This window comes from Scyliorhinus torazame, chromosome 27 (assembly GCF_047496885.1).
Source record: "Scyliorhinus torazame isolate Kashiwa2021f chromosome 27, sScyTor2.1, whole genome shotgun sequence".
In the NCBI taxonomy this organism is placed as follows: Eukaryota; Metazoa; Chordata; class Chondrichthyes; order Carcharhiniformes; family Scyliorhinidae; genus Scyliorhinus; species Scyliorhinus torazame.
In genome coordinates, this window is record NC_092733.1 from 20,192,138 (window position 1) to 20,205,954 (window position 13,817).

Below are 13,817 nucleotides of genomic sequence, written 5' to 3' on the forward strand. Positions count from 1 at the left end.
AATAAAAATAATAATAATATAATATGGCACTTACCTCACACCAATGGGTCTTATTATTAGGTTAGAGGAGGAGGGCTGGTGGGAGACACTACACGTGTAGTGTCTCGGGTTTCCTCTCCACCAGAATTTACTGGTTGGGGGGGGGGCCTTCCCAGAAGTCCGCGGGTCGAACTTCCGGTTCCCGCCTTATATTAAAAAAAACAGAAAAGAAGAACAGAATTGGGACCAGATAAGTGTTTTTAAATCAAAAACTCACCTCCCGACAGGCCCCTGCACTCTGCTCCCGCCGAAATTCTGAGGACTGCTCCTGTAAGGTAAGTGTTTTTAAACCAAAAACTCACCTCCCGACAGGCCCCTGCACTCTGCTCCTGCTGAGATTCTGAGGACTGCTCCTGTAAGGTAAGTGTTTTAAAATCAAAAACTCACCTCCCGACAGGCCCCTGCACTCTGCTCCTGCTGAGATTCTGAGGACTGCTCCTGTAAGGTAAGTGTTTTAAAATCAAAAACTCACCTCCCGACAGGCCCCTGCACTCTGCTCCTGCTGAGATTCTGAGGACTGCTCCTGTAAGGTAAGTGTTTTAAAATCAAAAACTCACCTCCCGACAGGCCCCTGCACTCTGTTCCCGCCGGAATTCTGAGGAAGAATCATCCGGAAACATGTGGACTATTTACGGGGAAGAGAATTGTCCCAGCAACCAGTATAGCCACCTGAAACCATGGTGCCAGCAGGAAACGGTGTTGACTATCCAGCTGGTGAAGTACCGAGCCAGCCCATGACAGGCGAGTCAGTCATCCCCATGGAAACGGATGAAGCTGGGTTACCTGTACCTGAGGAGATGCCGGGTCTAGTGGTTTCTGTATGAAGCTCCCCAGTGGAGGCACCTCCAATAGAGGAGTTACACCACCCACTAGTAATCGCAAACCACCTGAAAGACTCAATTCATGATGGACTGATTGCATGTGTTTAATGCTCCAAATCTCTACGTTGTAGTTATGGGTAAATAAACGTTGCAGTTGTTATCTACCGGTGAATGGGAAATATGGCATCTGTCAATGGTTCGAGCTGGTATCTAACCCAGTTCAATCTCTACTGTGACCACAATGGTCAGGTCCACCTGTCATGACAGTGTTGCTGTTTGCAAAGGTACCCGGGGCCTCCATTGCTCCACCATCGTTAAGTGGGCCCCGTATCTAAGGAAGGATGTGCCGGCCTTGGAAATGGTCCAGAAGAGGTTCACAAGAATGGAATGAAGAGCTTGTCATAGGAGGAATGGTTGAGGACTCTGAGTCTGTACTCGTTGGAGTTTAGAAGGATGAGGGGAGGTCTTATTGAAACTTACAGCATACTGCGAGGCCTGGATACAGTGGGCGTGGAGAGGATGCTTCCACTTGTAGGAAAAACTAGAAGCAGAGGACACAATCTCAGACTAAAGGGACGATCCTTTAAAACAGAGATGAGGGGGAATTTCTTCAGCTAGAGGGTGGTGAATCTGTGGAACTCTTTGCCGCAGAAGGCTGTGGAGGCCAAATCAGTGAGTGTCTTTAAGACAGAGATAGATAGGTTTTTGATCAATAAGGGGATCAGGTGTTATGGGGAGAAGGCAGGAGAATGGGGATGAGAAAAATATCAGCCATGATTGAATGGCGTAGCAGACTCGATGGGCCGAGTGTCCTAATTCTGCTCCTATGTCATTTGGTCTTAAGGAAGACGTGAGAGCTCAGGGCTTGGTGCTTCTCACCAATTACATCTCAAAGTTTAGTCAAAACAGGATCTTATGGTTATAATTAAATCATACTCCATTGCACAAGGGAACAAGAACAGGAAAACAAATAATTGCACCATCGCTGGGGTTCCTCTTCCCGTTGAGGTGTATCACAGTCACTTTGCAGAAGGAAGGAGGGCAGCATGAGTGGTCTCGCCCTCTCCCTGTTGTTTTGGCACATGTCCGTCACCAACCTTTATTCCACAGGTACAAGTTTGACATTCTGACTTTCTTTTTGCCTCTTTACCTCTACATCAACGACTCAGTTGAGTTTGGGAAATGGAAAGCACGGCTTTTGGATTTATGCCCGGGATTGAGCGGATGTTGACGTGTTCTTAAATCAATTGTGTCTAGTTGGCGGAGTGAGTGACCAGGTCGTTTTACTGTGTTTTACGGAGTGGGATACCCTGGGAATAAGACCTGAATGTGGTTGGTGGGTTTATTCAGCTGCCACACTAGGTTCCATTTAGTCTCTCAGGTTTGATTGCACCTGTTTTAAATGGTTTCTCTTCATTTCACTTCAGTACTTTATATTTCTATATATTGATATAATTTGGGCGAAAGCTGACAAGATGTCGTACTGCAGTGTGTGTAGGAATGGCAATATATTTCCATGTCAGGATAGTGTATGACTTGGAGCCGAACCTCCAACTGGTGGTGTTTCCTTGTATCCTTCGCCCTGGTCCTTCTAGGTGGTCGAGGTCGTGGGTTTGGAAGGTGCTGTCTCAGGTGCCTTGGCGAGTTGCTGCCGTGCATCTTGTTAATGGTACGCACACTGCCGCCACTGTGCGCTGGTGGTGGAGGAAGTGAATGTTTAATGTGGCGGATGGTGTGCTGATGGAAAAGGCTGCTTTGTCCTGGGTTTTGTCAAGTTTCTTGAGACGTTGCTGGAGCCACACTCAACCAGGCTGTGGAGTGGAGAGCTGAGGGCGTTCCATCGCACCCCTGGATGTGAATGGTGGACAGGTTAGCGCAAGCCAGGAGGTGAGTTACTTGCTGCAGAATTCCCAGACTCTGAATTGCTCTGGTAGCCTCAGTATTTAGTGGATTGGATTTGTTTATTGTCCCGTGTACCGAGGTACAGCGAAAAGTATTTTTCTGCGAGCAGCTCAAACAGATCATTTAGTACATGAAAAGGAAATACATAATCGGGCAACACAAGATACACAATGTAAATACATAGACACCGGCATCAGGTGAAGCAGACAGGGGTGTAGTCTTAATCAGTTCAGTCCATAAGAGGGTCATTTCAGAGTCTGGTAACAGTAAGGAAGAAGCTGTTTTTGAATCGGTTTGTGCGTGTTCTCAGACTTTTGTATCTCCTGCCCTTTATATATATGTATATATAAAGTGTATAGATATACTTTTATCTGTGACTGGTCCAGTTAATTTCTGGTCGATGGTGGGTGATGGTAATGCCATTGAATGTCAATAAGAGATTATTACATTTCTTCCTGTTGTGGATGGGCACTGCTTGGCATCTGTGTGTCATAAATGTTACCCACGCTACAATTTAGTAGATATGGGGTTGTGAACGGTTCGGGAAACTGCGCAGTCATCAGGGAACACACCCCTGAGGCAGCACCCTACACAGAGAGATTGTTGTGTGTCCTCGTGGAAATCTGTGCGGCGTGAATCCTGCCCCGCAGTCCCGCCGCTGGCTGCTGAATTCTCTGGCGCTGTTTTTTTGGCAGGGTCGGGGATCACGCCGCGCCAGTCGGGGACCATTGGTAGCGGCCCCCCGGCTGTTCTCTACTCTGCGATGGGCCGAGTGGCCGCCCGTTTTCGGCCAGTCCCGCCGGCGTGGATTAAACCAGGTCCGTACCAGCGGGAATTGGCTCTGCGAGCGACCTGCGGAGTCCTCAGGGGGTGCGTGGGGGGGTCTGGCCCCAGTGGCCTGGCCCGCGATCGGGGCCCACCAATCTGCGGGCGGGCCTGTGCTGTGGCAGCAACCCTTCCAGTGCCGGCCTAGCCCCAGAGGGGCAGAGGATTCCGCACCTTCCAGGCAGCCCAACGCCAGAGTGGTTCACGCCACTCCTTCGCGCCTGTATGGCCCGCCCCGCCGGTTACTGGAGAATCTCGCCCCTGTTTCTCTCTCCACAGGTGCTGTCAGATCTGCTGAGAATTTCCAGCATTTGCTATTAATGTTGTAGATTTAGGCTGGCACGGCGGCGCAATGGTTAGCACTGCTGCCTCACGGTGCCGAGGACCCGGGTTCAATCCCGGCTCTGGATCACTGTCCGTGTGGAGTTTGCACATTCTCCCCGTGTCTGCGTGGATCTCACCCCCACAACCCAATGATGTTCAGGGTAGGTGGATTGGCCGCGCTAAATTGCCCCTTCATTGGAAAAAAAGAAGTTGGCACTCTAAATTTTTTTTTAAATTATGTTGTAGATTTTCAGAATTTTGTCAAGTTTCTTGACATTAATTTGCTTTTGTAATAAGATGGCGTGCGCTGTGATTATTATTTTTAAATACCCATCCCATGCCCTTATTAATTTGAATTTGTATTCCAGGGAAAATTGGTTGCAATGCTCAACTTACAACGGACGTTTCAGGTGTGCTAAATGGAGATGTGATAATCACCTGTAAGTATGCAGAGTCCATCCAGACAACGACATTGACACCCAAAGTGAAAGTGACCACAGAAATCTCCATTGTAAGGGTGGCTGAGCAACATTATCTGCAATGGTTACATTATAAACATGTCCGTAAAAATGCCCAGGTCATATTGGACACCAGAATCGTACACCGATGTCCTCCCCCTTCACGTTATTCAAGTTCGATGGGCTCCCTTCACACTGCCCAACTCCACATCAAAGGATTACTCGTGTCAGATGCTGGATTCTATTTCTGCTCCACAGTTGGCAATAAGCTTAAAAGGGAGCCTGATGTATCACAGCTGGTTATCAAAGGTGAGTGCAGGTCTGTTGAAATCCGGTCCCCATGGCGAGTGTGCGGGCATCATATGTTCCCAATTTGGATTGAAGAGGGACTTGCAAAGTTGGAACTAACTTCGCCGAAAACAGAAAGATGCCTGGAACACCTCAACAGGTCCGGCAATATCTGTGGAGAGGGAAAACGGAGTTAAAGGTTCAAATCCATGTGACTTTATGAGTCACACGGTCTCAAAACGTTAACTCTGCCTCTCTCCCCACGGATGCAGCCTGACTTGCTGGGTTTTCCCAGCATCTTTCTGTTTTATTTCAGATTCCCAGAGTCTGCAGTGCATTGCTTTTATTTTTTGGAAATAACGTATCCCGGGATGATTGGATATTGGCGGACAGCCTCAGGTGCTGTCCGATGTCCATCACTCCCAGGAACTGGGCTTTCAGTCCTTAACACACGAGTGGAAACAGCTTGGGCCTCCCATCCAATCTGTCAGTAAGAAAATGGGTCATCTGTTGCTGTACTGAGTTCTTGAAGAGACCCATGTCAGCCCACGAAGGCCTGTTTGACAGTGAATAGTTGAGCCCAATCCATTTTCCACCCAAAGTCCACACATTCCTTTCCAGAAAGCCTCAGCCAAAGGCAGTCACAAGTGGCGAGTTTGTCTGACTTTCCCCTTCCTGATCCAGTTGAATCCAATTCATTTTCCTCTCAACACCGACTGTGGCACCCCCTGGCCAAGATGCATTAACCCTGTGGGCAGGCCTGGTAATAAACCCTTCTTCACCTGCATTTCTCAAGAATTTCTTGAGGAATTTCACAAGGAAGTGCTGAGGGTTTCGGCCAAGGGTGGTATCATGACCGGTACAGGCTTGGAGGGCCGAAGGGCCTGCTCCTGGGCTGTATTGTTCTTTATTCTCAGTTGCTTGCTGAATGATACGCTTAACGTACATGAATTGGGAATGATTTGTTGCCATTTCAAAAAAGTGGCCGAGATTGCCTCTCGCGTGCTTATCTTTTTTTGGGACGTTGTACGAGCGGGAAATCAGCTTGCTGCTCTTTCAGCTCGGGGAACAATGTAGGACGGATGCAGGGTGGGGGTAGCTCAGCTAACTTACAGAGTAGCCAGCTGACAGATAGAGACTAGGAAAGTCCTCGGATTTGATCCCTAGCCTGTCCTGAGTTGGCTGTCAACTGTTGGAAAATGGGACCTTGGAATCCCTGACTGGGAAGGGCAAAATGGTGGATGGCTCCTGGTTATCCTCCCTATCTCTGTAATCGCCTCCATCCCCATAACCTCAATGCTCCTCCAATTCTGACCTCCTGTGGTTCCATGTCCCATTGTTGTGGCCGTGTCCTTAACTGCCTCGGGCCTAAGATTTGGGGATCTCTCCCTTAACCTAGCCACCATATTATACAATTTTTTCTTGAAAGGCACTCCTTAAAACCTCTTTCTTCAACCAATCTTTTGGCCACCCTCCCTTTATCTCATTGTGTGGCTCGTATCAAACTTTGCTTGATGACGCACCCATGATACACCTTGGGGCGCTTAACGATATAAAAAGTGCGTTTTATAAATGTTTGTTGCTGTTGTCAGTAGCTGTCCATCAATCTGTGCAGGTCCGTCCGTGTGTTGGCTTTGTTGTGAGGACACATTCAACGTGGCTGAGGTTGAAAGCTTGGAGCAACTCAAAGTCTGAAAGCCTCCATCAGGCTGTTTGGGTGAGGGTGCAGATGGGTACAACAGTCTTCCTACCATCGCCTGGCATGACCCAGTATCTTTAGCACGGGCTGGGATGACAGCTCGTTAGGCCACCACTGGAATACTGCATGCAGCTCTGGTCACCACATTAGAGGAAGGATGTGACTGCATCGGGGAGGGTGCAGAGGACATTCACCAGGATGTTGCCTGGGCTGGAGGCTCTGAGCTATGAGGAGAGATTGGTTAGGCTTGAGGCTGTTTTTCTTGGAGCAGCGAAGATTGAGAGGGGGCCTGATAGAATGTATAAGATTGTGAGGGGCATTGGTGGGGTGGATAGGAAGGCACTTGTTTCCATGAGTGGAGGGGTCAATCACCAAGGGCATTGAAATTAAGGTAAGAGATAGAAGGCCAAGAGGGGAGTTGAGGAGAAACGTTTTCACCCAGAGGGTGGTGGGAATCTGGAACTCGCTGCCTGAAAGGATGATTGAGTCAGAAAACTGGTCAAATTTAAGAAGTACTTAGATCTTCACTTGTACTGCCGTAACCTCCAGGTCTACAGTGCTGGAAAATGGGATGAATGTAGTCAGGTATTTGTTGACCAACATGGACACAACGGGCCAAATAGCCTCTTTCTCTGCATTTATTAATCTTTGAGAGACGAGAACTGATGTAACACACGAGCAAATAACTGGTCTCAACTTTTTTATGATATGAATGTTGATAAGTACAAATCATGGGCGGCGGGATTCTCCCCTACCCGGTGGGGCGGGGGTCCCGGCGGGATGGAGTGGCGGGAACCACTCCGGCATCGGGCCGCCCCAAAGGTGCGGATGTCTCCACACCTTTATGGGCCAAGCCCTCACCTTCAGGAGCTAGGCCGGAGCCGGAGTGATTTGCGCTCCGCCGGCTGGCGGGAAAGGCCTTTGGCGCCACGTCAGCCGGGGCCGAAAGGTCTTCGCCGGGCGACGCATGCGCGGGAGCGACAGCGGCTGCTGACGTCATCCCCGCGCATGAGCAGGGGAGGGAGCCTCTTCAGCCTCCGCCATAGTGAAGACCATGGCGAAGGCGGATGAAAAAGCATGCCCCCACGGCACAGGCCCGCCCGCGGATCGGTGGGCCTCGATCGCGGGCCAGGCCACCGTGGGGGCACCCCCCGTGGCCAGATCGCCCTGCGCCCACCCCCAGGACCCCGGAGCCTGCCCGCACCGCCTTGTCCCGCCGTTCAATAGGTGGTTTAATCCACGCTGGCGGGACAGACATTCCAGCAGCGGGACTTCGGCCCATCGCGAGCCGGAGAAGCGGCGGGGGTGGGCCTGCCGACAGGCGCGGCGCGATTCCCGCCCCCACCGAATCTCTGGTGGCGGAGAATTCGGGACACGGCTGGGGCGGGATTCACGCCAGCCCCCGGCGATTCTCCGACCCGGCGTGGGGTTGGAGAATCCCGCCCCATGTACCTAATTAGTTACGAATGTTTTTTAAAAATAAATTTAGAGTACCCAATTCCTTTTTTTCCCCAATTAAGGGGCAGTTTAGCCTGGCCAATCCACCTACCCTGCACATCTTTGGGTTGTAGGGGTGAAACCCACGCAGACACGAGGACAGTGACCCAGGGCTGGGATTGAACCCGGGTCCTCAGCGGCGTGAGACAGTAGTGCTAACCACTGTGCCGCCTAATTAGTTACTAATATATGAGCTTATAGCTGGGGCTGCAGTCGGAGCTAAGCTTCCGGCTCCACAAATGGCCTAATTGTACAGGATGGGTGGAAGAAGGAAGGGTGATAGTGAGAGAGGATTCATCAGTGCGGGGAGCAGACAAGCATTTCTGTGGCTGCAGGATGGTGTGTTTCCTCCCTGGGGTCAGGGTCAAGGATGTCACTGATTGGATGTCAGTATCAGGCCCCCTCTCAATCTTCGCTGCTCCAAGAAAAACAGCCTCAAGCCTAACCAACCTCTCCTCATAGCTCATAGAAAAAGGTGGAGTGTGATAAGTCAGAGGTCACGGTACACGTTGGTGCCAACGCGATAGGTGGAATGAACTCAGAGCGCAAGGCAGCAGATTAAAAAGCAGGACCTCAAAGTTTGTGCTCTCTGGATTACTCCCCGTGCCACCTGCTGGCGAGCACAGAAATAGCGGCAGAGGGGCAGATGAATGTGTGGCTCAAGAGTTGGTGCAGGAGGGAGATTTATCGATTCCTGGATCACTGCGATTGTTTCTGGGGAAGATGGGAGATGTACAAGCGGGGCGGGCTGCACCTGACCCAGAGTGGGACCAACATCCTTGGGTTTGCTAGTGCTGTTGGGCGGAGTTTAAACTAGTTTGGCAGGGGAGGAGACACGGGCATTAGTACAAAAGGGACACAGTACACTACAGTTAAGGAACCAAGACGGAGGGAGTTCAGCCTTGTTCAGTTCCAAGGGAGTAAGGTGAGGCTGGATGGGCTCTAATTTAATGGTACGTATATTATAGGTGCATAGAATCCCTACAGTGCACAAGGAGGCCATTCGGCCCATTGAGTCTGCACCAGCCTTGGAAAGAGCACCCTGTTTAAGCCCACGCCTCCACCCTATCCGCGTAACCCAGCACCCCCACTTAACCTTTTGGACACTAAGGGGCAATTTAGCACGGCCATTCCACCTAACCTGCACACCTTTGGACTTTGGGAAGAAACCGGAGCACCTGGAGGGAGCCCAGGGAGACACAGGGAGAATGTGCAAATTCCACACAGCCAGTGACCCAGGCCCGGGATCAAACTTGGGTCCTCAGCGCTGCGAGGCAGCGGTGCTAACCACTGTGCCGCCGTGCCGCCCTGACAAGGGATGAATGGCAGGACACCAGGAAGCTCAGAGGAACAGAGGGATCTTGGGGTGCTTGTCCACGGACCCCTGAAGGCGGCAGGACAGATTAATAGCGTAGTTAAGAAGGCATACGGGACATTTGCCTTTATCAGTCATGGCATAGAGCAGGGAGGTTATGTTGGAGCTGTACAGGATTTTGGTTAGACCACAACTGGAGTATTGTTCAGTTCTGGTCACCTCGCTTTAGGAAGGATGTGATTGCACTGGAGAGGGCGCAGAGGACATTTACCAGGATGTTGCCTGGGATGGAACATTTGAGCGATGAAGAGAGACTGGTTAGGCTGGGGCTGCTTTCTTTAGAACAGAGAAGACCGATGCGGGAACTTATTAAGTTGTGTAAGATTATGAGGGGTATGGATAGCGTAGCACCATCGATCACACACGAGGCGAGACGTAGAGAACTTCAATCGAGGCTTTATTGAGCAGACTTGTTCCCCAGCAGCTCAGTCACAGAATGCAGCTGCGGGGAGTAACCCGGGTTATTATACCCCGCCTATCTGGGTGGAGCCCAGTAGGCGGCAGATCCAATCGGGACCCAGCATCTGTCCTCCAATAGCTCCTCGGCATTCATGGTGTACCGTATTACCCCTAATACATACCACCACATTCTCCCCTTGTTAAAAAGGAACCCGGCGGGGTGGTGGGTGGTATGGTGGTCGGGGTTTACAGGGTCGGTGCCTTAACCATTGAACTCTATACAATCATGCCGCTTTTACTGGGCCACTGAATTATTCACATTTTACCCGATTAGCAGCGTTAACTATTTACAACAATGCCGCTTTACTGGGCCACTGAATTATATACATCTTAAGTCGATTCGATGAGTCGAGATGGTGCTCTGGTCGCCCTTTCCGATCGTCTCAGCCCGGGTGGTGGTGGTGCTGGCTCGGGTCCGGTCGACTCTGGGAGCATCGCGCTGTCCCTCTCTGTTTCCTTACTCCTGGGTGGGCCTGGGAGGAGACCCGATCCCCCCGGGAAGGGGGTGGCTGTGGGGTACACCGGCGGGAGTGAGGGGGAGGTGATTTGTGTTGGGGGGGGTGTGGGGAGCTCCGGCGGGCGCCAGGTCCCGCAGAGAGACCGTGTCCTGTCGGCCGTCTGGGTACGCCACATAGGCGTACTGCGGGTTGGCGTGGAGTAGATGTACCTTTTCCACCAGTGGGTCTGATTTGTGCGCCCACGCATGTTTCCGGAGCAGGATGGGTCCCGGGGCTGCCAGCCAGGTCGGAAGTGACGTTCCAGAAGCGGACTTCCTAGGGAAGACAAGGAGGCGCTCGTGAGGCGTTTGGTTCGTGGTGGTACACAGCAGGGACCGGATAGAATGAAGGGCATCCGGGAGGACTTCCTGCCAGCGGGAAGTTGGGAGACTCCTAGACCGTAGGGCCAGTAGGACGGTCTTCCAGACCGTTCCGTTCTCCCTCTCTACCTGCCCGTTCCCCCGGGGGTTGTAGCTGGTCGTCCTGCTCGAGGCTATGCCCTTGCTGAGCAGGAATTGACGCAGCTCGTCACTCATGAAGGAGGACCCCCTATCGCTATGGATGTAGGCGGGGAAACCAAACAGGGTAAAGATGGTGCCGAGGGCTTTCATGACCATGGCCGCGGTCATGTCAGGGCAGGGGATGGCGAAGGGGAAACGGGAGTATTCGTCAACGACGTTAAGAAAGTACGTGTTGCGATCGGTGGAGGGGAGGGGGCCTTTAAATCCAGACTGAGGCGTTCAAAGGGACGGGAAGCCTTTATCAGGTGCGCTCTATCTGGCCTGAAAAAATGTGGTTTGCATTCTGCGCAGATTTGGCAGTTCCTGGTGACTGTTCGGGCCTCCTCGACGGAGTAAGGGAGATTGCGGGCCTTTATAAAGTGGTAGAAGCGAGTGACCCCCGGGTGGCAGAGGTCCTCGTGGAGGGCTTGGAGGCGGTCCACTTGTGCGTTGGCACATGTGCCACGAGATAGGGCATCGGACGGCTCGTTCAGCTTTCCGGGACGGTACAAGATCTCATAGTTGTAGGTGGAGAATTCAATCCTCCACCGCAGGATCTTGTCGTTCTTTATCTTGCCCCGCTGTGCATTATCGAACATGAAGGCTACCGACCGTTGGTCAGTGAGGAGAGTGAATCTCCTACCGGCCAGGTAATGCCTCCAATGTCGCACAGCTTCCACTATGGCTTGGGCCTCCTTTTCTACTGAGGGGTGGCGAATTTCTGAAGCGTGGAGGGTTCGGGAGAAAAAGGCCACGGGTCTGCCCGCCTGGTTGAGAGTGGCCGCCAGAGCTACATCCGATGCGTTGCTCTCGACCTGGAAGGAGAGGGTCTCACCGATGGCGCGCATCATGGCCTTTGCAATGTTTGCTTTGATGCGGCTGAAGGCCTGGCGGGCCTCTGTCGACAGGGGAAAAGTGGTGGACTGGATTAGTGGGCGGGCCTTGTCTGCGTACTGGGGAACCCACTGGGCGTAATAAGAAAAGAAGCCCAGGCAGCGTTTCAGGGCTTTGGCACAGTGGGGGAGAGGGAACTCCATGAGGGGGCGCATGCGTTCAGGGTCTGGGCCTATCACTCCATTACGCACTACGTAGATGGCTAGACAGTCGGTGCTGAACACGCATTTTTCCTCGTTGTAGGTGAGGTTGAGGGCATTAGCGGTCTGGAGGAATTTGCGGAGGTTGGCGTCGTGGACCTGCTGGTCGTGGCCGCAGGTGGTGACGTTGTCGAGGTATGGGAACGTGGCCCGTAAACCGTGCTGGTCAACCATTCGGTCCATCTCCCGTTGGAAGACCGAGACTCTGTTCGTGACGCCGAATGGAACCCTTAAGAAGTGGTATAGCCGCCTGTCTGCTTCGAAGGCAGTGTACTTGCGGTCACCGGGGCGAATGGGGAGCTGGTGGTAGGCGGACTTAAGGTCCACGGTGGAGAAGACCTTGTACTGTGCAATCCGATTGACCATGTCGGATCTGCGGGGAAGAGGGTACGCATCTAGCTGCGTGTACCTGTTGATGGTCTGACTGTAGTCTACGACCATCCTCTGCTTCTCCCCTGTCTTCACTACTACCACCTGAACTCTCCAGGGACTATTGCTGGCCTGGATTATGCCTTCCTTCAGCAGCCGCTGGACTTCGGACCTGATAAACGTCCGGTCCTGGGTGCTGTACCGTCTGCTCCTAGTGGCGACGGGTTTGCAATCCGGGGTGAGGTTCACAAACAAGGAGGGCGATTCGACCTTGAATGTCGCGGGGCCGCAGATAGTCAGTGGGGGTATAGGGCCGCCGAATTTAAATGTTAAGCTCTGGAGGTTGCATTGGAAGTCCAACCCCAGGAGAGTGGGAGCGCAGAGATGGGGGAGGACATACAGCCGGTAATTTTTGAACTTTCTCCCCTGCACCGTTAGGTTTGCGATGCAGAACCCTTTGACTGCAACGGATGGGACCCCGCCGCCAGGAACATTTTTTGGGTGCTTGGCCGAATTACAAGGGAACAGCGTCTTAATGTGTCCGGATGAATAAAACTCTCCGTGCTCCCCGAGTCGATCAAACACGGCGTCTCGTGCCCGTTCACCAGCACCTTTGTCGTTGTCGTCTGGAGCGTCCGGGGCCGCGACTGGTCGAGGGTCACCGATGCCAAACGTGGTTGGTGCATCAGATCGTTGACTTCAGGCAGTGTGGAGCCGTCCATGCTGGGGTCCTTGCCTGTCAGCCAAGATGGCGGGGTCCATGGGTTTCACGCGGCCGGGGGTGGACAGAATGGCCGCTCCCATGGATCGCACGTGGCCCGTGGGTAGGAAGATGGCGACGCCCGTCCCCCCCTCGTGGTGTCCGGGGTCCAAAATGGTGACGCCCGTTGGCCGCCCGTGGGTCGCTGGGGGGGGTTGAGCCCGTGGTCCCGTTTCTTCCCCGGAGATAGCGGCGACCCCACGGGACTGGCACACCGCTGCATAGTGCCCCCTTTTGCCGCAGCTTTTGCAGGTGGCCGAGCGGGCCGGGCAGCGCTGGCGGGGGTGTTTCGGCTGCCCGCAAAAGTAGCAGCGGGGCCCCCCCCCCGGGTGGTCTGGGATTCTGGCCGCGCACGCTTGCAGAGGGGTGGGGGGTGCTGGGGGGTCGGTCGCGGCGGGGCTCCACGGAGCCCAAGGGGCTGCAGCGCGATCGGGGGCATAGGCGCGGGCGTTTTGGGAGGCCACGTCGAGGGAGGCTGCAAGGGCCCGTGCCTCTGTGAGTCCGAGAGAGTCTTTCTCCAAAAGTCTCTGGCGAATTTGCGACGATGCCAAACCTGCTACTTAAGCGTCTCTGATCAGGAGGTCCGTATGTTCATTCGCCGTTACCGCTGGGCAGTCGCAGTTTCTTCCCAGGATCGTCAGCGCATTGAAGAATTCGTCCAGCGATTTCCCCGGGGATTTGTCGTCTCGTCGCGAGCTGGTAGCGTGCGTAGACCTGGTTGACGGGCCTAATGTAGGTCTGTTTCAGCAAGTTGATCGCCGCTGGGAATTCTTCCGCATCCTCGATGAGTGCGTAGATTTCGGGACTCACTCTGGAATGCAGGACCTGCATCTTCTGGTCTTCCGTTGGTCTGCCGGGGGCCGTTCGGAGGTATCCCTCAAAGCACGCCAGCCAGTGTTTAAACGCCGAT

The 13,817-nt window shown here is 53.1% G+C and overlaps 1 protein-coding gene across 1 annotated transcript in view; it reads left to right on the plus strand.

Annotated features, from left to right (window-relative positions):
• Positions 1-1,922: 1,922 nt before the first annotated feature.
• The window catches only part of LOC140403392 (sialic acid-binding Ig-like lectin 12), a 34,205-nt gene continuing 22,310 nt past the window's right edge, over positions 1,923-13,817 (plus strand). Inside the window, exons 1-2 of the mRNA XM_072491323.1 lie at positions 1,923-1,970; positions 4,280-4,678. Of these exons, the coding sequence (XP_072347424.1) occupies positions 1,943-1,970; positions 4,280-4,678 (427 nt within the window). The 5' untranslated portion in view covers positions 1,923-1,942. The remainder of the gene's footprint in view (positions 1,971-4,279; positions 4,679-13,817) is intronic.